Source organism: Anarhichas minor, unplaced genomic scaffold (assembly GCF_050575085.1).
Source record: "Anarhichas minor isolate MPS153535 unplaced genomic scaffold, ASM5057508v1 ptg000021l, whole genome shotgun sequence".
NCBI lineage: Eukaryota > Metazoa > Chordata > Actinopteri > Perciformes > Anarhichadidae > Anarhichas > Anarhichas minor.
Genome location: NW_027466467.1, coordinates 7,501,949 through 7,527,524, shown reverse-complemented (window position 1 = coordinate 7,527,524; position 25,576 = coordinate 7,501,949). Strand labels below are relative to the sequence as shown.

Below are 25,576 nucleotides of genomic sequence, written 5' to 3'. Positions count from 1 at the left end.
AGGATGGTGAGGATTAACAGTGAAGACTCCTCTCGTCAAATCATTTTCCACACAATCGCTGCTTACGATTACATTTAATCATGTGTTGGGAATGTATGAAAAGGATCCCTTCTTTGTGATGCCTCTACTTAAGGCCGGGTTGTGCTGGAAAAATAACTAGTTTGTACGACGTGCGGTCCGACCACTTTGAAAGCCAAAAATGTATTTTATACTTTCCAAATTTTCCAAATGGCCACACTTGAAGATGGGAAGACCTTACACTACTTTCATTTTGAAAAGTTACTCACAAATTCATGAGAAAAATATGTACTTTGTTTTCTTCTGAATAGGCCCAATTCGCTGCAATGTCTCTTCAAAGTCCAGAAAATCTGTATGTCCTTTTTGCTGAATCCAATTGCATAGTATAATTTGATTAGGTCATCCACAGCAGGAATAATACACGGTTAGTGGCGGCGTCTATGGTGTGATGAGGTTCATCCAACCTGGCGAAGTGAAGCAGTTCTTTGATCAAACAAAACATTTTATTTTTTTCTCATAAATCAGAGCGTTTCTCTGAATCTAATCCCCCTTTGGTTAATCCTGCTACTTAAATACCTGACGAATCAAGATATTCACATTGATGCTACAAACATCCAACATCCAACATTGCCATAAAACAGTCCTGTAACATTTCCCATAATGACCTTATACAACCACATATATTAAAGGGATGGCTATCTTGTTATAAACAATATGGCAAAATATCTGCTGGTTGACACATTTAGACAATCTCCCAGTATAAATCTTCATGTTGTCACCACTAGTTAAAAGTTTATACTGTATATCAGGGGTCACTAATAGGCGGAACGCAGTCCGGATCCGGACCCAGACGCAGTTGTATCCGGACCCTGGACCTATAACCGATAGATAATTGAGAATTATAAAATTTTGACTGAGCACTTTTATTTTAACCGCCGCAGCTTTTCTAGCCTTCACGGCACTCGTTCAGCAGTCCAGAAAAAACACCGACCAATTACATGCGTTGTAAATCACATCACGTGATGCTACTCAGCCAATCAAATACGTGAAGGAGAATTACGTGAGTCAGAGAAGTTATTTCACAAAGCATTCTCCAAAAAGAGAAAAGTGGTCAGAGAGACCACAGAGACCAAAGTCTTTAACCAAGAATGAAATAACTCTTAGATGTTCAGTCTTCACATGGGCAGTTCATAACCAGTATATCTCATATGTTCAGAGACCGTGGCATAATCAAAAGCGGTCATGTGAAGCGCCACTAGGAGAAAAAGCACAAATCTTTTTAGCAAACGTAGCCACTGAAATCCAAAATGAAGTCAGATAATAAACAATCTAAGAGCCCAATATGATCAGAATCATAACACATTAATTCACTGTCCGACAATGATGTAAACAGAGGGGAATAGAGCTGAAACAAGTGGTTTTAATAACCACGGATAAAATCCCTGCACACAAATTTCTCTTATTAGAAGATGAGAAGAATATAATATCATGTTTTCTTGGTTGACATCACTTCACTCTGAATTAACTGAATTTAAAAGCTACAGGGCAATTCAGTCAAATTCATTTTTCTAAATTTAAGTACTTTATTTTAAGATGCACATTTTTCAAAAGCTTTCTGTTATGTAATCTTTAATCCAGTCCTTATTTTACTTGAAATGAGAGGACATTTATTTATTATTAGATTATATATTATTTATAATTCATCCAGTTCAATTTGAAATCTGACAGTAAATACACGTTAATACAACTGTTGGCTACTTAAATGTATATGGGACTAAATCATAGCGCAAGTTAGACATCATTATGATGTTCCGGACCTTTGCATGAGGAAATTATTTCTAAATGGACCTCGCTGAACTTTAATTGAATACCCCTGGTATATGATATAGCAAAAGAGCTACAGATTTCTATTCAGAATAGTGTCCACCAATGAAATTAGGGGAAATGGTACCTTAGTGAAATAACCCTCGTCCCCTTTACTTGATCCATGGATTAATCTTATGATGAAAAAAAAATGAATCAAGTGAAGTTCTTTAGTGTATGACATAATATGCAGGGTAAAAACATGGCTGTTACATGATGAAATTAAATAAAATGTCTTCAGTCATGATGAATTATAGCTCTTCATGACAGCTTCATGCTCCTTTCTTGTCCACAACACACTCTTGTCCTTGTCGCTACCGAGAGCAAGGTTGGCCGCTTAATGCGGCATCTGACATCGTTATTCTGCGTTGTCAAACCGGAGCGGAGTGCTTAGCACATTGATTTGCCTCCCTTTTGCTCTCGCTTAGATTGAACATCGCGTGGAAGTGGGTCTTTGGGAAAGTGATCAATGCTCTGCCGTACAATTATCATCTCTCGCATGCATCATTTAAAAGCAAATATCCGTTTCAATACGGTGCTTAGTGGGGAAACTCTTTGTCATGCACACATCAGGAACATGACGCTGGACGTATAGGTAGACTGCAGCCAGTGAATCATAGAACATGTGCAAGAGCTGTAAGTCAATAAATCTTCAAGTTTTGGCACACGTGTGGCATACGTAGTTAGCGAGACGTGGCACACTGTACATGCTTGAGACCAGACTGCTTTGGCTCAGACGGGCCTCAACCAGCTGCTGCTTGGCAAAGCAGAGTCACTTCTCACAGCTTTCTAGCCACAGTTGCACAAACAGCCTAGAGTTATGCGTTTGTACAGCGCGCCCCTGCTAGCACTTAAGATGCTGTTTGTTCCTGCAAGTGTTTACAATGATATAAATAAATAAACTAATAAATAACAAAGAACAATAACAGACACACAGTGAGCTGTAGCCGACTGCCTTAATGCTAAAAGGCAGCATTAAATGCCATGAGCTTGTTAACATTTATTGCATACGCGGCCCAGTTATGCAAAAACATGCAACTCCCTGATTGCCTTGCTTTGCAGAAAATGGGCAGATTATTTGCACCGGAAAGTGCAAATAATCTCTACATATATTCTATAGTGTATGTAAATATTCTCTACATACACTACTCGAGGTATTTTTGCACGCATCCATAATTTGATGTTAAGTGCCTGCTGATGCATTATGCATATTAGATAATGCATTGTGTGTAATCCAGGCAGACCTCGGCTGAACCCAGAGCGACGTATCGTTCCAGACCCCAGATGCAGAAGCCCCGGTTTAGGGCGTGATCGCTGGCTGAGACAGCCATGTTCTCTGCACCACAGAGTCGTTCTGTGTCACACACTATTCAAAAAGGACCTTCGACCAGACAGAAGCTCTGACGTTTCGTACTCAATGACCCTTCAAATCGGTTTATAACGTTATTACTGGCCATTTTCAGAACTTTTTCCCTTTCTTTTTCTCTTTTTAGAAGAGGTGAACTGAAACTCATGGTCTGCATTCAAGCCATTTTCCAGGGCTCACAGCATCCAATTGTTTCCTACCAGGGAATGTCCCTTTTTGAAGGCTGCTCTATGGTGCCGTTCAAAAAGACAGTTTGGAGACTTTGAATGGACAATTTAGTTTCTCATTTCACCATCCGACTCTCATTTATAGAGAGCAGTGACCTGTGTCATACGGACATTGGATGGAGGTCAGGCACCGCCAACTGTACTGCAGGGTGCAGTAAAACACAAAGAGTTGCAGCCACACCTGCCAGGCTGGAGCCGATGGTTTGTGTTCAGACACACGCTAGTAGAGAGGAATAAAGTAAGAAACGAGACGTGATGAATTGGAGTTTGCTGACTTTGGCTAATATGCCTCTTTATGTGACTGTGACAGCGCATAGTAAATTCTGCACAATAGTGTTACTGGCACAGCACAACACTATTTCTGGCTTCACCCACATGTCATGGAAATATGATAAGCGCGATGTAAGAGCAGGGACACAAGCCGCCGCCCCCCCCCCCCCTTACTGCAGGTTTTTATTTTGATACCACATTTAAAATGCAACGAAGCCCATCTCCATACAAAATCTGCCATGCTTATAAAAGAGTATCCAACAAAGTTATCCTTACACCTAAAAGAGCACAGAAATAGGTTACATCCTGCATATATTTACCATAATCACCCAGTTTTTCCCCCCTTCATCTTTCAGGTAACTTCTTAGAACTTTTAATGCGTTTTTCTCCAAAGCAGTGCTTTCTTTTTTTTACCTGCCAGCTATTAGTTTTCATTGCTCTTCTGAACAACCACGTGGGTAATACAAGCTAGAATTGACATTTAAGCTATAACGGCTGTCAGCAGCCCCTGCGGTGCCCCTCCCCTCGCTGGGTTTGAGCTTGGCAGTGGGTCTTCTCGCGGCGGGCTGAGTCCATGACACGGCGAGTTATATATGCCAGGGCATTACAGAGCCCTTCTTAATCCGGTTTGTCACGCTGCTCCCTCTGGACTGGGGTAATTTCATGGTGCTGAACTGGTATTGATAGAGCCTTGGTAAATGAGGCACGCAGCAATCGTTAACTTTAATAACCATAAAGATGTGAGCATTGGAGTCATACAGGCACACGAGAGGAAACCCATACAGGTGATTAAGAATCGACCAGGGCCGAGGCCAGCAGCACCTCGCATCCCTTATTTGCACTAATGGAATTACCTGTTAAAGATGTTAAGAGTATTACCACCAATGGTGCAATTGCTGCACTATACTTTACCTATTCAGTAAACTGGAGCCTATTTCAATATCTCCATGCAGGAAGAAGATTTTCCTTTTTGTGTGCGTGTGTTTTTTTTCTGGCTCTCTCCTCAGGTTTGAAACCCATTCACGGTAGGTTTCTGTACGTTGGAGCCACTGTAGCAGTATTTAGTATTCTGTAACACTATAGCTAGATTCAGAGGTGAGCCATACCGGCAGAGAAAAAAAGAAACATTGATTGGTGTGTCTCCGGTATAGCTGGGTCAGTGGTTCCTGTCAGTCAGCTTGAGCTCTGGAACATCTTCCTCCCCTCTCCCCCTCCCTCCCTTAGGTTTGTGGTATAGCTCCAATCGCTACTATAGCTGCTATATCCACTTGTTTGTCTACTCCCATTACTGTGGGTGATGCTACCTCAGGAGTCACGTGAAATCCAGGCCACTGAGGGGTCAGTGCGAAACCATCCTGAAGCCGTCACACTGGCTGAGGTCAGAGAAACCATACGGATCACTGCAACAGGGTGCGGATGGGCACTTGATGAATGGTGAATCCACTCCGGCTCCTGATGCATCGGTGACACGATAGAGACAAACGTTTTTTTAGTTTGGACAAACAACGGTTAACAAGGCCTGAGATTAATTTGTTTGTTACTTTGGGAGACAGTCTGCACTGTAAAACCTCCCACAGCTGGCTTTCCTCCCATTTCGTCCTCAGAGGTGTTTTGGTGGTGAATTGTGCAAGCTCCTCCGGTAGCCTTCCTCCTTGAGGCTACCTTTTATTATTCATCGGTGGAAGTCAGCCCTCTGGGAAAGAGGCTTCAGAGCGAGAACAAGTGGCTGGGGCTCAAGCCTTAGTGGACGATTTACTCTCAAAGGCCAGGAGAACTTCAAAACTATACTTCCATGTCCAAACCATAAGAGTAATGTTGTCTCTTCATGTTTTCCCTGACAAAGGGCTCTTTCTTATGTGGGACACACTCAGTCTGCATCTCTGGAAACACCTCCTGTGAGTGACACGCAAACCGCACAGCTCTAATGTGGTACACGCACAGAAAGACCTATGCATGCAGTCTCTCTCCGCCTTTCTCTTATTCTTGCTACTTCACACATCTCCTCCGTGCTCCGCGAGGTGTGATTCAGAGAGCATTAGCACCACGGACGTGATGTACTCCATCATGAAAATGTAGCAGTGAGGTCTAATTCTGCACCTCCCAAGGATTTCTCTTCACACTCTATTCATTTGAACTCATCCTGCTACAGAAGCAGAGGAATCTGAGCAGTGAATGATGGTCGGGTAATTTGTGATAAAATATATAAACTGTATCAGTTGCCAAGAGGAAGGACATGAAAAGTTGTTCCCTGGCACTGCCTCTAAGGCCTCCATTTGGAACCCACTCAACGGCACTTTGTTGTGTTTAAACATTATCCTAAGTAATCAGGGGGAGTGTTCATGAAGTTCTAACTTGATGTTTAAGTAATGAAATGCTAAACTCTGATGAGCATCATTAAACATATATGCATTGGGAGAGCTGCCCAACAGCCACTTTGATGCCTTTGCTTCTTGAAACAGATCATTAATATTCTGCTTTTTTGTTTTTTCTTCCCTCAAATCTGAAAAACGAAATCGAGACAAACAGAATAGAGCTTTTTTTCATTGTGGACATATCTGACAACTTTTCAATCAGATGCATTTCATTATGTCTAAAACTCAGCATCACAAGTCGTAAAAAAAGGGTCATTGTCCATTATGCATGATTTCACAGAGAGAAAAGTTGACTCGATAAACAAGCTGCTGCTTAATAAAACTTTACGGAGGTTTGAATGGACTTTTCTGGCGCACCATACAAAGTAACTTTGCTCACTTGGTAAAATGGCTTTTGGCGACAGTGAGAGTCTCAATTTGTCTTTCAAATGCGCATCGTTTTCAGCAATGATTTGAAATGCGGCTCTCACTCTTCTTCTCGAATAACAACTCTGTTGAATTTACATTTGTTAGCTCGACACATGTTTATATTTATTTACTGACAACGGAAGCCATAATTTATGTTGCCACCTGAGATGTAAATTGCCAATTAGAAGTGCTACTGTAGCACAGGAGCACAACAACAACAACGGAAAAGGAAGAATCGTGAAGAAAGATGGACTGTGGTTGATGCAGCAGCGGCGTGTATGGCAAAACAAAACCGGCTCTTCAGCATGCAGGCGGAAACGACTAATTTTCACCTGAGTCTGCACTGATTAAGTTGTTACGACGAGTTGTTGAGAGGCTTAAGTTTTTTCTGCTGTGTTCCTTCCCTCGGCCATATGTCATTACTTAATAACTGTAGCAGTGTGAGAGAGAGCTAAAGAGAGAGAGGAGGAGGTGACAGAAAGTGATTACTGCTCTTGGCCACTCTGCATAGATTATAGTTGTTGACGCTGAAGCTGAGCCATGATGTAGTGGGAAAATGTTGTTTGTTTTGGGGGAAGGAGGGGGGGAGGGGGGATTTGTGGCGACATTGTCACAAGCACCTGCATTTATCTCTGTGCTTAAAAATTGCCGGTTGCAGTGAGATCAGAAGGCAGTAGAGTGTGTTATTTGTCGCTCAGAGGATAAAAAGCAAAACTGTCGCTTTTTATTTCTGAGAGCCGTGGAGTCTTTGTGTGAATAAACCGTCGCCGGTTTGTGACTGTGACCTTGAGTTTATGCGCAGAATGTACCCCATTGTGGGCGGTGCATTGTGGCTGTTGATGGTAATCGGCATGGGTGCCAAGCATCTAAGGTTTATCATATTGGCCCAAATAAAACAACACTGATTATGAGACACCTGTTTTTCTTTTCCTCCAAAAATCAGTCATTGGAAAAACAGTGCTTGATGTTACAACACACTATTTCTGTGGGAAAAGTTTCCCTGAGGTGCTATTAATCCAAGGAGAATAGGGTCATCATCCTTGAAAGCTTTTCTCTAGTAAATGTGAAACATGACATAATACTTCTGAAGCATGAATTTGTGTAACCAAGTCTATCCGCCCACATACTGCAGACTTTCTCTCCTGTCAGGCTCTTGGAAGCAGTCAAAAATTTTTTTTTCCGGCAGATTTTTTTTCTTTTTGAGCTCCTCATCGGCTGTGACTGCTCTAATTCTCAGCTGCCTGACGAATGACTCGGGCCATGGTCCGTTTCTGCAGTAAAGACGCCTGGAGACGCTTTGAACTCGTTTTTTTAGTCGACGATCGATCCGCTGCCGATAGAACCCGGACAGTTTTCAGCAGATGGGCCATGGGCCGTGACCAGCTGGTTCAGCGTGAGTGAAGAAAACATAAAGCCCACAATTTGGTCCAACTGCAAATCCAAAATCAGCCATGGAAGAACAACCTTAAAAACATTTGTAACAACTAACTTAATCAGTCACTTCTTATATTGTAGTGTAATAATAATCGCAGTGACCAGCTGATCTGCCGACAGCACAGGGTCTCTCTCCAGCACAGCCCTGCTTACAATGGAGCTAACAGCTTAGATCAATGGAGGTTATGATGCGTTCAAGCTTTAGTCAGTAAAAATTGGTATTAAGCGAAGGTAAATTATGAAGCTATCATGATGTGTTCAAGTGTAATCTAGTAAAATGTAGTTTTTAGCCAAAAAAATTGAATAACAGCAGTACTCTCTTTATTCAAAACGAATAGCTGATGATATGACGTATCACGTAGCTGACTAGTCCTAGAAGACACCCTCATTTTTTTCAAAATATGTCATCTCATATTCGGGTCATTAAGGTACATTTAAGTGTAAAAAATGTATATGTGCATTTCTGTTTGTAAATTGTCCCAGTCTACACATCTCAATCTGTCCATGCTCTGCAGGAAATACTCTAATAATAAGTACGGCTTTTTATCCTGAGCCCCTATTCCTTCTCCCGCAATTTATCTCCACATTGTACAACCATACCTCATTAACAGCTCTTAATTGGCCGTTGGGCTAAACTGGAAACAATGAAGCATTGATTTCCCTCAACATAATCACCTCATCCAGTCATTTAATGGCTGCTGTCACTGTGGGCCGCCAAGAGAAAAATTACCAGTTAGTGGTCCCATCGATGCCCTTCACCTCCCCTCATCAAAGGGTAGAGTGCACAGCCACCCACTCCATCTTAGCAGGTTGGTTTAACCCCTTTAGCTGCCTGACAGGCTCCAAGCACTGCATCCATCACAACCTGCAGTCGTGTCTCAAGTTGTTGTGATCCCGTATCGCAACAATGCACACAATGCACACACAGCTACTATTGTTCACTTGAGCGTGTCGGCAGAAGATATACATTATGGAATGCCACAAACTATCGTATGCGTAAATACACATACAAACAAACACAGAAGCGCGCACACACACACACACACACACATAGCCACGGATAATGGATGGTCATTTACCTCAACCCGAGCTCACAGCTACTAAAATTAAATGATGTCTCGTAGAGTGGCCATTTGTCGTCAAAGTGGCTCTGGTGACTTGCCCGGTAGAGTCATTGTGGAGCCATTTACACTGCTTCCTCTTCCACGTACCAGATGGCTCGTACCGACCGCGCCTAATGTCCACCTGGTTGATGGCTGGACCTCGACTCATGGCTGATACCCACGCAAGCATTTGCGTATGCAAGTGTGAGTGTGTATTAGGGATACTAATCGGATGGCAATAATTATAATAATCATCATAATGATCATAGTTCTGTCCAAATTACTTGTATTCAGTCAATGTCCAAAAGTGAAATCACTTTTGTCATTTGTATAAGCTTAACCCCCATAAACCTTGTATACTCTACTATATAACTGATGATCATTTTTGCAAATTGTAGTACATTTGTGTAGAGCAGATTGTTGAATGTGCCGGAAGGCCAACCATCAGTTTTGATTTCTTTCAGTAAACGTTGAAAATCAACAAGTATATCAAGCAACTCAATACTTGCTGGTGGTTATCATTGATCTGTTTTTTTTTGCTTCGAGTTGTTATTATTATTATAACCTTTTTTCTAATTCTGTGTGGGAATATGTGTACCTCATGCTGAATCCTCCCGCCTTCCCTTTGTGGTGGGCTTCCTTCAAAACTACAGCAAGTCTATAACCACGAACCTGCCTTATGATTCATTTAATCCCCAGTCTTCTCTGCAAATGTTTTACACTACTTCCTGTACAACTTTTGGAATGGAGCAAGGCTGTCGTGCAGCAGAGGAAGTTGCACTCAAATCAGTTGATTGACTATTTGTTTGTGTGTCATTGGTTCATTGGTCCTCCGTCTGTTCTGCTATCAGCTGTCTAGTGACATCCAATCTTATTCATACAAGTTTACCTTCATAAACTGTCAGTTTCCAATATAACTCGTATAATATCCTCAGTTTCTTCGAGAGCTCTCTCAAAAAGAATTGCGTTGTTGGCCAAATCTTACTGTGTAATGAATGGTCAATTTGTGGACTGAAGTGCCTCTGACTAAAATGGTGAAGACACACAACTTTGAAGGTACTCAAACTTGGTTCTGTAGCTTAAGTCCCTTTTGAGGAAACAAATCCAAAAGTCACCCATCAGAACGCATTACATCATTAGTGATACTAATGGTATTTATGAAAGGGGTTTCCCTTTGCTGTCCCTTGTTGGTTAAACCTCTGTTGTCCAAAATCAGGCTTTGAAGCTAGCTGGGCATTCAACCCAATTTAGTATTCTGTGTTGCAACGTAAAGTCCTCACTTATTCAGAGATCTGCTTTGACTTGAAAGCAAGTCTGCAGGTCAGGAAGCTGTCAGTGAAATATTCAACAAGCCAACACATTGTGGGGTTTGGGGTTTTAGGTTTTAGCACACTCGGGGGATTTTTCTCCTAACATTTATAGTCTGTGTTCTGCCTCCTCCTGCCCGGAAATATCTGACAACAAGCGCTGAGAGAGTGACATTAATACTGCATGACGGCACGGTCCAGCAGGACTGCAAATGTTTGCCTTTTAATCCAGGACTCGGCGGCCTTTGGTCTGGCCAAAGCAGACATTGATGGGAATGGGAGAAGAAAACTGTTGCCAAACTTGTCTCGGCTACTGGGAGCTCAGCTCCGTAATTCATGACCCGAGCCACTTCAAACATTTGCACAACCACCCCAGAGAAACACACACACACCGGTTGTTGTCATGCCAGCGGAAGCAAATGCGTCTTCTCGACGCAAAAGGATGTCCTCTTTAAAACTTGGTACGGCTGATTGAAATGAGGCACAAACAAGATGGAATATGGCATTTGGTTGTCTCCCCCTTCTTCTTGCACTCTATCCCCTATATATTCTGTAGATTGGAGAGGTTGAGTCCAACCCTCCTCCCCTCCTCTCATCTCCTCTTCTGTGTCCGGGGATGAGCTCTAGTTTAATTGTTGGACGCTGGTGTCTGTTGCGGTAGCTGTCAGAGAAAGATAAAGAGTTTTTCCTGGGGCGCAAGAAAAAGGGGAGAGCGGTGATGGAGGGCCTCTCTCCTGCAGCTCCGCTGGCTGCATTAGCCCCACGCTTTATAATTGTGTGAAGGGGGCACTTCCAGTGGCTCCCTCATTACTCACTGGCATGGCCAGTCCCTGGCAGCCAGACACACCTTGTCCTCTGGCTCTCTGGCTCTGGCTCTCTCTCTCTCTCTCTCTCTCTGCCTGTCTCGCTCATTTCAAGATGTCCCTCCACTCCATCACCCCCCCCCCCCCCCCCCCTCCCTCCCTCCCATGGGCAATCCTCCCTATTGTTATTTTGACCCAGTACCGCCAACGGCGCCTTTCCCCTTCTCTTTTCACAGAATCTTTTTGACATCCCCCTTTGTCACACTGGGACCTATTGTACAGCATTTGCTCTGACTGATGTCACCCATGCTTTGGAGTTAATGCTTTAGTGTATTATAGCCTAAGACTGCATTGCCTCTGTCATGGCACTCAAAAGGTGGCTAAGTCAATGACTGAGGCCTATGACTGCCAGGTCTTCCCTGGCGAAGCGTAGACAAAAGTTTCATCCTTTTTCAATCATACTGACGACATATGGAATATATCAAGGGTGCAAAGGCAGCCATATTAATGCATAGCAAGTGCATGAGGTGATCTTCGTCGTAGGCTGATTGGTATGGAGTGAGAACAGCCAGCAGTGAGTGAGAGGCAATTAGATGACATAATTGAGATGCCTCGAGGGCCAATTTGTTACACATACTTACAGCGAAAGAGCCCAATGATCGTACTGCAGCGTGCCTCATGATGTGATGTGAGGCAGTCGAGTTCCTCTAAGCCCATGCTTCATTCACACTATTATTGCTTATTTGGATTTTTGATGTACAGTCCGTTAATGAAAAGCTGCAGGAACATTGTGGTTGCATCAGTTCCTTTTCAGGGACATGTTTAGTCTCGCATTAATCTCTCACATGTACTGACCGTGTACCACTGTGTCTGTCTATCTGTCCGCAGAGGGAGGTACGTGTGAGGTGATCGCCGCCCACCGATGCTGTAACAAGAATCGCATTGAGGAGCGCTCTCAGACAGTCAAGTGCTCCTGTTTACCGGGGAAAGTGGCCGGGACGACACGGAACAAACCCTCCTGTGTGGATGGTGAGGAAGTCTTGTTTGTTTTAACATTGTACCCAGTATGCTTACTAGGAATGATGTACACATTACGACCATTAGCCGACTAGGCGATTAGCCCGTTGATTCTTATGCAAGAGGCCAGAGTTTAGTCAGGATTCACATTTTTATTTACTGTAACCATTACCTGATTATTCGCCAGTACTACAGTCTTTCCCTAACCCTAACCGTACCTTGGCTACCATGCACATATATAGTAGGAATTTTAAAGATATTGGCACTAGATGTAAAAAGAAAAGTGTAGTTTATAGGGAAGGGTCACCCTATCAACAATACATATTTAACTCGTACCATTTATCAATCTAGATTGTTTTGCCGAGTGTTGGAAGATATCAGCAGAAGAGATGTCTTCTTCTCTATAAAATAAAGGGACTATATGGCACTTGGATTGTGGTGTTTAAAGTACAAAAAAAATGCATTTCAAAAACTCAACACAATGTTTCTTCCCAGAAATCATGACCCTGTTACTCAAGATAGTCCCATATTTACGAGAAGGCAGACTCTCTACAGTCGATATCTCCAAAACTAGGCCACTCACACAAACACAATCTATATTGATAAATAGCACTACAGGTAAGAGGAAAAATATGTATTTTTGATTTGAGGGTGAACGGTCCTTTTAAGGTAATTTGCAGGATCATTCAATATTAAAGGTTATTTTTTTCAGATTTATCGAGTAGTTAGTAACTCTACAGTACATAGATTTCTTTAATGAACACTTTGCATAATCTTTGTATGAAAAAAATTGTATTCATGTGAAATCAATACTTGCAATGAATTAATGAAAACAATAAATAGGACACTGTTATGAACTCAAATTAGGTTATTACTTAATTGGTGTTAACAAAGTTTTATTGAAAAGAAGACCATCTAAATAATTGTTATCTAATGTGTAATAAAATACGAATGAGAATATAGTAAGAAATCCTTGACTTCTACATGAGACTAAGGAAAAGAAACCCGAGAGAGTTTCCATGTAAGCAAACTGGAGTTCACTATATATACTATATATATATATATATATAGTTTCATTATAGTATTACTATGACTATCAATGCATTATTGAACAATTACATAGAATATTTCTCATTCTGCCAAACTGCAGCCGTCTACATGACATGTGCGTATATATAGATGTACAGATGTTACATGTCAGATACAGAAGAAGACTCCAAGGTGAGAATAGCATCAGGTTTGAATGAATTATGCTTGAATTAACACCTCAGACAACGACCTACAGCATATTCCAAAGTACCTTCCTCTGCTGTCTGAGTGATTTTTCGAATAAAAAATACATTCAACCTGAACCCAGTGCTGTGCTGCTGGGCATCATGGGCGTTTAAGGATGATCCAGTTGGGCTGTTGAACACCTGAGCAGGGAACATGTTGCAGATCACATCGCCGAAGGCAGTTCAGGCTGATGGAAATGAATAACTAATAAACACAAGTCAGGGAAGCTTCAGGCTAGTGCACCTGAATTACTTCAGCTGAGAAAAACAATCAGGCAGAGGTGTCTCCATGGGAGGGAAAAAAAGCCAATAGGAAGTCACAAATCTACTGAGACAGAACTGCGATGCTCCCTTCACACCAGGAAGCTCATTTATTGCTCCTCAGTCTCGATCTTTACACCACCACCTTCAGCAGAGATCAAAGTCATCTCTCCGACTGCCCTCTCGCCATGAAGTGACACTAAAATATCTTCATTGGGGGGGATGTTACATGAACGGCAGACAGGTCTGCTCAGTGGGCTTCACAGGGTTGGTTAGCCACAGCTGACACTCAAGAGAATCCTACAATATAAATTGGATATATGCAGAGGATGACACACATGAAAAAAACATTTTGTACGAAAAAGGAATGCGTTTGCCCTGTGGTTGGACACATGAATGAAACATTTACAGAGCTCTGGCCTTGAGATGCAGATATGTTAGCAGACTGTGTTGTCCTTGTGCAGACAACCAGACACTCTTCCACAGCACCTTACAGACAAGGGACTTTTAAAGTGTCCACATTCACTCAGATTTCAGTAACCATTGCTGAAGACAAACTTAAAAAATAAAAACCCTGAAAACCTTCACATCAAATTGAGACATTTTCTTGCCCACAACTAGAAATTGCACCTCAGCCATTAAAGGAATACATCACCCTCTCGAAGGCGCACTACTTATCCATGCAAGTACCGTTTATGTAGATGTGTTTTGAATAGTACGATTTTAGCAAAAATGCATGTATTCGGAAAGTAGTGAGCATAATGCAAGAGTTGTGTGAAAGCTTATAAATGGATGTTTTTATATAGTTTTGCTTTTGTTAAACGTGGCCCCCATTTACTGTTATTCATCAAGAATCCCCCCCCCCCCCCCCGTTTTTGGATTCGTCGGCCACCAGAAAGGCATGCAAGAATTCAAGGTGAGACGGTGTGAGTGATACATATACAAATAATAATTTTGGGGCTGATGTATTCCTTTAAGATGAAAAGCAACAGTAAAAGTTACCAGTATAAGTAGGACAAAGATATAACAATGAAAAACACCATTAGAGGAATGGAGGTGGAGAAGTAGGAGTACGTGGTTAACACTTCATGCCTCTATGCTTCAGGCCCCCGCAGTGAGAGAGTCCTTGCTGTGTATTGATTAACAAGCACTTATAGAGGGAATGGTGATACAAATGGAAATGACAAGTCACTGAGCAGCAAGCTACAGTATTGAGCACCATGACGCCACACTGAAAGAGCTAAGAGGACCTGACCTCTTAATGATTTTATTTCCTTTAGGTGGGGGCTTCGCATCCTCTCTTGGATCATTTTCACCTGCTTGGAAGTGAATCAGGCTGTTATTTATTTAACGATGAAACCATCACGGGATAAGGGCTGAAGGGCAGACGGCATAATTATGTTATTATTCATAAGAGCTCATCTGTAGTCGGAGGTGTCGCGCTTTGCAAACATGCCATTTAATTAAAATATCTTTTTTTAGCAAGTGTGGAAATAAATGGACACAGGAGGAGGGGACCACTCAGTTCGGTTCGAGAGGTTTTGATTGTCTAGGAAAGGTGCACCAGAAAGCTGGACGTGTTTATCAACTGGGCCCCGCGGGCCACCGTTGCACCATGTGACGGATCATAGACTTGTGGAGTCAGTGGTCTGTCCCCTCAGCGGCACACCAGCCTGGCCCAGATGGAGCTTTCTCCCCAGGTCCCGGCGTTATTAATGTACCGTCCAGATGAGGAACGATGCTGCAGCCCAGCTCATCTCGCCGCACCCCTGGGGGACACCTGTCGCCCCCTGTACCATACACAGGTTATGTTCCCACAAACAAACACAAAACAAAAAAAAGAATTGCCAGTGCTCCGATATCAAAAGCGTGTCTTCGGAGGTCATTTGATTTGGACACACATACAGAGCCTGCAGGAATGAACACTCCTTTATCTTTGGCCAAATTTGTAGAAACAGGCAGTCTCCCTGATGTGCCGTATTATCGTTCATTAGCATCAAACTGCAACATCAAAGCACACAGCGAGGAGCGAGCCCATTGTCGAGTGTTTACTACCTCGAGATTACGGGCCTCGTGGGGTTGTTGCAGTTGCTATTGGTAACTGTTTGGGTTGTTATTAATACATGAGGATGCGACGACAGCTTGCGTTGGGCGGTGGGGGTCTGCTGTCAGATTATCCCTCTAGTGGGAATTGATTATTAGCTTTGACAAGGAGAACCATGTCCCAGATATGTCAGGGCCAACGAGGCTCTTGGTGAAGAACATCACTTTTAACAAGTCAAACGCTCATATCTCTCCAGCCTCGCCGGGCCGATCACATGCACTTGGATTAGGCGCTCGTCACTGCACCACTGCCTTTATCCCAGTGTATGAGACATGCAAGCCCTCCGCCGCAGTGTGGACCAACACACACACAAAGACACACACACACACACAAACTCATTTACCCAACGCACACTTGCAGATGCCCTAATACACGCACATGCTACCACTTTGTGTTGTCATGTAGCTGCTGTAGCAGTAAACTCTTTCGACAAGAGATGCACGCAAATGCCCGCTCGCTGCTGATCACTGATGGGGAATGAACCCTTCTGTTTGGCTGCGGGCACGTATAGCCAAGCATGACAGGTTGTCATGGTACATTTGAGATATGTCCGAGGGGGGGAAGGAAACACATGGACGCCACTTGAGGGGAGAAACCAGAGGTGCTGCGGTTCTTCCACATACATTACTGGTCAAACAGATGCTGTCAGAATATCATAAGCATGCAAGAGTTAATGTGCACAGACTGACACAGTCTTTAAAACATGTTTTTTTACATTACAAGGCCACCATTATTATTAGGGGGGAATGTAGTTCATCAAACGAAACCTTGTCGTTACATGCGTTCTGTGCATAAATACATATCTGATGTGCAAGAGTTTATTCATCACTGTACGTGCTCGCATGGACAGCCCAGTCTAAACTGATGGCACCCATGTCCAGTCAAACATCTCATCCTCCTGTTATAAAAACCCTGCCCCCCCCCCGACAGTTTACCTTTCATATTGGTCTACAGTCCCCCTGCTACTATATGTGGCTGGCTGACAAAACCTTCTGCAGTTACTGCCTGAGGGGATGGACAGAAAGAGCACATTATACTGTACAATAGAAAACAATCGCTCGTTTCTCTTACAGACAAACACATGCAGGCATAAGGAGAGACTGAAAAAGAGTGAAATCCTCCTGGGTCACAAAAGATGTTTGTGTCTTCAGAGAAAGTCCGAGATAATGATTGTGAAGCAGGTTTTCTCCTCCATTTTTTTTTCACGTCCCACTGAGCTCTCACAGACAATGTGATTAGACTCTCAACCTTTGACCTGCCAGGAGAAGATCTGACCCTCAGCTGGAGTCAAAGGTCTCATTAATGTTGTTTTTTTTCTCTCCTTATTTCTGTCTCTATTTTTTATTTTTTTTTGAAGCAACATCACATTTCCTTTCTGCTGTCACCACTCGAGTAGCCCGTCTACAGTTGTGCTGAGAGAGAAGTAAAGAAACACAAGGCAGATCTATGTCAGCTGTGTGGGAGATACACTTTTATAAATGGCTTTGGTACCCACATAAAGGAAAGGAAATAACCACCCAACAAAAGGACTCATTGTTCAACCATTAATAGACACGCACCTACACGCCAACGTCCACAGGCTCATGGCTGCTCAAAATGCACACAGACACACTGAGACACACTCGTAAAGGAATCATTGGATACTTTTGATACTCTACAGTTTTCAATAGAACAATATTAATAGCAAACGCCACATGTACGTTTTAGCAATTTCAAGAATTACTCCACATGCTGTCTTTGCCTCACGACTGACAGTATTTTCGGCATTATCTGTCTGTATGTGTAACTGTACATTCCAGATTTACCGAAATGAATCTGAGGACATTTCTAAGACTTCATTTGAATTAACAAACAAAAAACATGCTGAAAACAATGAAATGATTCTTAAAGCCTGCAGGTGTCCATTACATATTCAGAAAAGCAGTGTGATTAGAAAGCCAAATGGTAATTCCTGAACAGCTAATCAAACCTCTGCTCTCTGGTCTCTGAGAGGGTCGAGGATTGATGCAGAATAATGACTCTCTGAAGCTGACCTCGAATTCAGGGGTTCGAGTCTCAGTCCCACTCTAATTACACACTTGCTCCATTTGCTTCACGCTCCTGTGACCCTTTCAATACTTCACCGTTCTTGCACTCATACCCCTGTCTCATTAGGATGGAATTGTGTTTTCTATTCTCATCAAGCGGTTCACTGTAACTCCTCTTGCCTACTTGCTTGATTATGTGACTGAGGGATTGATTGATGGGCTTTGTTTGGTTAATAACTGGGTGATACATCGGTGCACTGATGCAGAGCGATCAGGTAAAGGGTAGAGAGACAAAAGGACTTTCTGGTAGTAGAGACAGATGACCTGAATGAGTCAGTGGATGAGAAGACGTGAAGCTGGTTGTTAAATGTGATCTTCCGGGAAGCACTGACCGTGCGAACTTTAAATTGAATCAAACAAAATGGCATGAGAATTCAGAGTCCCGTTGCTTTCTGCTCCAGATCTTGGCTGACTTAAGTGACTCGCCAAAAGATAGACACTAAGGCTGACATCATTGGAATGCCATCATTTCACTATGATTAATTTAAGTCCAGTGAGCACAGTGCAGGCCGCTCCAAGTTAAAAAGCATTAACTATTCATTCAGTCCACAGATTCACAATTTTGACACAGACAGAAATGAATTCACCTCCTCATCAGTCAAGGTGTTCCAACATTCTGCTACCTGGCAGCGACGTGTCAGCGAGTTCAATCCATCACAGTGCGCGCTCACCTGTGATCTGACAGATGCACTTGTAAAAAGGTCCATCGCTTCATGTTTTTCAATCAATTCAAGTCCCACTCTCGGGTTGTTTTTCCATCAAAGCCCAAGACTCCAGCCTGCTACATGGCTAACATCTTGAATAAAACACTCTCTCCGTCCTTGTTTTCGGATTATTTCGGAGCCCATCTGTCATCTTTGACAGAATACAGCAGCTACTCTATGGCAACGCGTGGGGATCGTGTTAATTGGTGTTGGTGCTTTAAATCACACCAAAGGCTTTCAGCTTGTAAACAGATCGATCTGAAAATTAATAGTCGATCCAACAGGGTTAGTTGGGACAATTGCCCCCCCCCCCCCTCATGCACTGACCAGCAGACACAAAGGAGGAGTCAAGTTTGCTGATGTGGGAACAAAGGTTGCACCCTGTGTGCTGACGGTGGCACTGGGAGTAGTTAAAGCAAAATGACTGTTGGAGGTCAGTGGTCACCAGAGAGTGATGCATGGATCTCGGCCCGGAAATGGCTCATCTCCAGTGGTCAAGGTCAGAGCCAGATGTCCTGGCCCGGGTACAGCCACGGACATGTAGCATGTGTGTTCACATTAGGCTCTTCTCCCTGATTCGAAAATATCGAACAAGACTTTAATATCGGTCATCATAGAAATAGATAATGAACATAGGAAATGACACTATGAGAACCTATCCAGGCCCGTGTAATGCAGATGTTTCCTAGACTCTCCTTGTATAAATGATCTATGCTTCATGCGCACACATTACAGGGCACAGAGTGTGAGAGGTGAATTCACTTCTGTGAAGTAAATATCATTCAGCTTTCATGCAAAGCGGCTCTCATGTTTCCGCAACTCCTGTGAGGCACCTCCTGCTCTTGCTTCCTCTTCTTCTCCCTTTTTTCTCTCTGGCTCCATTTGAAGGGATTGATTTTTTGCTTTGCAGGTATCACTTTACCAATTTCAATTTCAAGTGGATTCTGCATTCACATTGTTGAATATTAAGCCTCCTCAGTGGGTGATATAATGAAAAACATCTTTTCCACCCCCCTCCTGCTCTGCAGCGAGAAGAAGGCGCGTAACAGAGTGGCGGTGTCGCGGAACGGCATCCTGTAAACCTGTAAACATGATTAACGGTGTGAAATGCATATTTAGCCAATGAATGGGAGGGAGAGGGGGGAAAAAGCAAGAAAGAGGGAGCAGAGTGGAGGATGGCCCAACGTGTGGTAATTAGTGGATAAGGTAAACAGCCGTGGGGGGAGCCAAAGGGCGCGTTCGCAGCTTTTTAGTGGATGTTCTCATTGTGGCGCTGAGTATCCTCGGGCTCATGGAGGGAAAAGCGAGGCAGGAAATCAGGAAATGCATCAAGTTCACTGAGCAGCAGTGGGGTGTTGTTGTGTGTCTGGTATACGTGTGTGTGTGTATGTGTCTGTTCACACAGAACCGCAGCATGCTCTGTGCTGTGAGGGACTGCACTTTAACAGCCTTCTTTCATCAGTTGGAGACGGCATGTCGCTCGTACTCACAATTAATTGGTGGTTGGCCTGTAACCTTGGCAACACAGGCTGGAGGGGAAATGATAGTTTTCGAGTTGGTTCTAAAAAATGGGTTTGGAAAATGAAATGACACTGCTTTAAGTAAATGCATTTACCCATTCATTTCACCTACATATCCTCCTTATGTTAACAGGAAATGTTCAGAAAATGCCCCATGGGGGGGGGGGGGGGGATGAGCTTTGAATTTTTCTCATTTGCTGTCAGGGCGTGAAAAACAAAAAAAGGTTCTCCACACATGAAAAAATAAATCAGAACATGGTTTAGATTTGAGCATTATGACATAATTCAAAGAGATGTTCCCACTGCAAGACAGCTGGATTTAACAAAAAGAATAAAACATGAAAAAAATATATGAATTAATTTAGAATACATCACAAATATACGCATGTGGAAGAAGAGGGAAGCACTTTTCCTCATTGATGAGTTGAACATATGGACTTGCGTATCCTGAAAGGTGTTGTTTAGCTGTAATCTAACACCTGTACTTCTTTTAGAAACACACACACACACACACACACACACATACATACTACACCCAGAGACAAGTGGAGAAAGAAGAGAGGAGGGAGGGAGATCTTGAAGAGAACATATTTGTTTTTGTCAGATAGCTGGAGGAAGATTTCAGTTGAAGTTAATGAGAGGCAATTAGTTTTGATTAAAAATGAGATTGCTCCCCTACATGCAATGTAGCTATATCAAAACAAAATAATGATTCATTTCTGTTGGTATAAGACATTATTGTCGACAGCAAAAGTACCCATGCAGCAACGATACAATTGCTCTGAGGCCGAAGAAGAAGGAAAAGATCCATTTAGAGACTCATGATATAGTGAGTGGGTGTTTGTATATGTGTGCACGTATACAAGTGTGTCTGTGTAAAATATGTAGGGTAACAGTTTTGAGTTTGCGTGGGAGGTTTCTGCATGTGTTCAACTTTTTGTGATGATTCTTTTTAAACTCTGGTTACTGTGTTTTTAATTGTACGTTATTATCACGGTTCTTTTTTATCTTTTTCTACCAAATTCACTAGCTTTCTTCTTCCACTCTTTGTTATATTATAGTATTATCATTATTTGTATCTGTGTGTGCATACATACAGGAATGTGTTCGCACACGTTTGTCTGTGTGATAAACTAACCTGCTTTGTTGTCTGTGCTCACCTCCCACAGCGTCCATTGTGATTGGGAAATGGTGGTGTGAGATGGAGCCATGTCTGGAGGGAGAAGAGTGTAAGACTCTGCCCGACAACTCTGGATGGATGTGCTCCTCTGGGAACAAAATCAAGACCACAAGAGTGAGACCTCACACACACTTACAAATGCATTTAAATGCACGCACAGACATCCACTCCCAATGCACATATACATGTGAAACACACGCACATGGTGGTTCTGTATGCACATTTATCCCAGGCACACACTAGGGCTGCAACTAACAACTATTTTGATAATCCAACTAATCTGTCAATTGTTACTTTGATTACCCTATTAATCTGATAAAAAACCTATTTAACAGCTTTTTATTCAAAAAACAAAACATATACCTTGTATTCTTATGCAATGCTCTATTACTACACATTGGAGATGCATCCATTCACCGACAATAAGAGAAATGTATCTGCACATGCATCATATATATATATAGCTCATTATTTCACATATTTTAGCATCTCGCATATGTTAGCATCGAATGCCTTGATAAGCACTTTCAGCTTTGAAAAGTGCTTTATAAATTATTATTATTATGTTTATCATTATTATTATATTTGATCAGATATTGCTCAGTTTCAGTTTCAGATTTAGACCGTCTCTGACTGACGGTATGAAATATTCCAAATACTACATAACTTTGTAGACCGCTTCAACAGAATTACTTTGCTCGGCAACAGCTTGGGTCCATGTTTACTTCCTGTCAGCTGATGTCTGACCGGGCAGCTGGATACCTTGATCCATCACAAACAGACGGAAGTTATTTTTGTCCGTTGTTTCTGTCCATTACGTTTGTTCTTAAATTAGAACATCTAAATGTGCTTTGCCTTTTCTCCGCGTTATCAGTCTCTCCTTCCGACTCTTTTCAAATGCTTACTACAGAGACAGAGGAGAGCAGAGGAAGACGGCGTCATGTCCTGTAATTGGCTGGTTTACCGCCCCTATGGAGACGTTGCCACAGCGCACGTCGTGCATCATGACATAGACCCAACGAATCGATGATCAAATCTGTTTGCCAACTTTTTTTTTATAATTCAATCGATTAGTTGTTGCAGCCCTAATGCACACACTTGCACACATGTCCACATGCGCACAGCAGCACATATTTTCACACAGTATTTGTCCAAATGCCAGAAAGATTTCCCTTCACTAGTCAACCTCCCTTGAACTGAGGAAATCACTCGAGATAACAAGAGTTTAAATACTTTGATTAAATGCTTTAGCAAAGCTTTTCTGCCAACTGCCTTCTTAATTTTTAATTAAGCTTCTGCCATTTAACGATCAAACATGCACAGAGCCAAACGTGTGGGTAAAAAGGTGTCACACTACATAGAGAATACTCAGAGAGTCTGTATAACAAGGTGGACTCTGTTGGGTGTAAGCAACCTATCTAAGGGCCCATAGTAGTAAAGAACAAACATAAAGCAGGCAGTAAACAAACAGGTGGGCTCTGCCTGAGGCCACACTCCTCTCAGAGATAAAGCTAACTGCCACTCTGCTTCTCCACTGCCTCCCGGCTCTGTAAACTGACTCCGAATGCGGCATGCAAAAATAATGAAGGGAGTTAAGTCCTCGAAGGAAGCAGTCCAGCACTCTGTGACAGGTTGATCACCCGATTTGTATTCATATAATTGATCCCACCACCACCTACCTGCTCGCGATCAGCAAACCCCCGTCTTCTCTTAGTGCGTGGTGACAATGACTGAGAATAGAAGCGGAGGCTTAAGTGATGGTAGGGAACGGGTAAACAGCCAGTGAAGGTTAGACCACACGGGGCGTCCCAAGGCTGTTCTGCAGATTTATGTGTCCGCAGATAGACATAAAGCTTTCACTGGACCCCTTCACAGCCACCACAGGCCCAAAGTGTTCAGAGAGAAGTTGATCGAAAGGGCTCTTGCCATCCTGTGAAGGTAAGGCGCGTAGTACTTGGTTAACTCTAAAGAATGCATCTCTAATTCTCAAGTCAGTCCTTTGCACAATTTGAAATAAGTAAACTGGAAATAATGATTGCCTTTATGAAACAGATTACTATACATTGACCAAGGTTGTACATTTCTGCACACGAATGGAGGAGGAGCATTGCTACATATGAGTAAAATGGGTTTGGTCTGATATTATCAAAACCTTAAGAGGGCAAAAAAGTTCAGGCCGGAAGCTGCTTTTCTACCCAATACACACGTGTCCTTTTTTCTTGACCCTCTCTTTGCAGAATACCCAGCCATACTCCCCTTTTTAGCTTCCGGAAGCAAAATGCAGAGGATGGGTCAACAGAAATTGAGCTGCATTCTTGCTTCTGTAAAGGTTAGTCTTTTTCTCAAGCTATTCTTTGTTTTTATTTTGTTTTTTCCCGTCTCTCTCACATCACTTGTATACTGCACTTGAGTGTTGGGGCGGCAGGAGTGGGACCAACTCATGTTCAATGACTTCTCATTAACCCAAATACTCAGTGCGAAATAATCAAGTGTGTGTTTACACGCTGTGCATGATTAGGCAGGCGTGACACAAATACTGAACGCACCGCCGCCCACTGTAAATATTTATCATCCGGCACAAGCATAAATAAAACAGGAAGTTGCTGCATGTTCATACAAAACGGTGGCCCGTTTGATAAAATACATCAGCCAGTACGTAGACGGGTAAACATGCATATGCTGCAGCAGCACACTCATGGAGTACTGTAGCAACACACACACACACACACACACACACACACACACAGAGCCAGGTCCACCCCTCAGCAGAACCCTGCTGTCTGTGAACAGTGTAATGGCAGGATCAGTCGCTCCTCCTTTCATTGCCTCCTTTGTTCCATGTCCTGTTTTCGCTATCGGCCGCTGTGTGGGCTTGATTACAGTGACTTACTCCGTTCTGCCAATCCCATTAAGCACTAATCTGTGACATGCTACTTGCTCTTCTCTGTGTGTGTGTGTGATTGTACTTGTGTATGAACACATGTGTTTGATATGTCTCTTTGTTTGTTTGTGTGTACGCTCCCACATGTGCGCGACACCCCCGGGCAGGCCCTCATCCCTTTTTTTGCCGTGTGGCTCCTTATCAGAGGCCACTTGATATCCCGATCCCGATCCCCCTCTGGGGGTCTTGTTGAGGCAGCTATCAGCACACAGCAAAGCCACCAATGCTACATGAAAGACCTTTTATCCTGCACTCTGCTCCCTTTTTCAAGTCAACAATCCTCGTTGACTTGCCTCTCGAGCCAAATTGCCTCATATGTGTTAGTTATGACAAAAGCCAGCAAGCACACAACACAGCATTGTTTATTTGTGTTTGTTTTTTGTAATTCTCCGCCATTTCATTTCACCTGCAGGTTTTCATTTTGCTCTAAAAAAAAGTGTCAGTGAAGCACAAAGAGGCGGGCACACACAGACACACACACATGTTTAACAGCAAACATATTTCACGACATCTTTAATAAAACATGTTTTTTTTTTAATGGCATGAGAAGTAAGAAGCCAAGCAAAGCCAGTGCCTGACACCCGTGTTTCTTCTTTTCTTTCTCTATGTCTTTCAGAGAGGGAGCCCTTCATTGCCTGTTCTGTAGCAGCAGACAAGGCAGGCCCTTTTGTTTGTGGAAGTCACAGTGAGAGCGGTACTGGGGGAGCAACCTTCCAAAAAAAAAAAAAAACACTCGCCCACCATAGATCTGCATTACCCGCTCCGCTCGCTAAATAAATCAAACCACTCCTGCTCCCTCCAAACAATTACACTCCTTAAGAGAGACAGGCAGAACGAGTGGGCTGGGAATGAAAGCATCTTTTTTCCCCTGCTTTTGATGATAGTGAGAAGAATATTGTCCATGTGATAACCTCACTGTTAAGTGTGCTCGAGTGAATTTGAATTTGTCATCAAGGCGGGGATGTCGTAACACAGCCCACATCAGACGTTCAATGTGGCTTTTCTTTAGCTTTTTCACACTGCAACATAACTCATGTGCAGTAGTTGTTTTAAGCATTTCTACTATGGAATATATAATTGTTCAGATTAGTGAGTGCAAAACGTTGGACTCAAGTGGATACTTCCACGCTTCACGGTGGGTCCCATTCAACTAGTCCAACATCATTTACTTGCTGTTCAGAGACCCACATGTCCCCCATAAAAAAGGAGTGCAGGGCACTTTTTTAAGCAGAATAGCACACCGACAGGATGTAGCCCATCTGTGAGACAGTTTCAGAGCATAAGTGACCCGCCAGCAGACGCATCGCCATCTAATTT

General features: G+C 42.8%; 1 protein-coding gene across 2 annotated transcripts in view; it reads left to right on the top strand.

Moving 5' to 3' along the window:
• Positions 1-24,905, top strand: part of tafa1b (TAFA chemokine like family member 1b) — a 93,549-nt gene extending 68,644 nt beyond the window's left edge. Inside the window, exons 2-4 of one of the 2 annotated variants that reach the window (XM_076096044.1) lie at positions 12,060-12,200; positions 21,308-21,432; positions 24,876-24,905. In XM_076096044.1, the coding sequence (XP_075952159.1) occupies positions 12,060-12,200; positions 21,308-21,432; positions 24,876-24,905 (296 nt within the window). Of the gene's footprint in view, positions 1-12,059; positions 12,201-21,307; positions 21,433-23,555; positions 23,583-24,875 lie in introns of those variants that run through there. The other variant, XM_076096045.1, reaches the window with a different exon arrangement.
• The last annotated feature ends 671 nt before the right edge of the window (positions 24,906-25,576 follow it).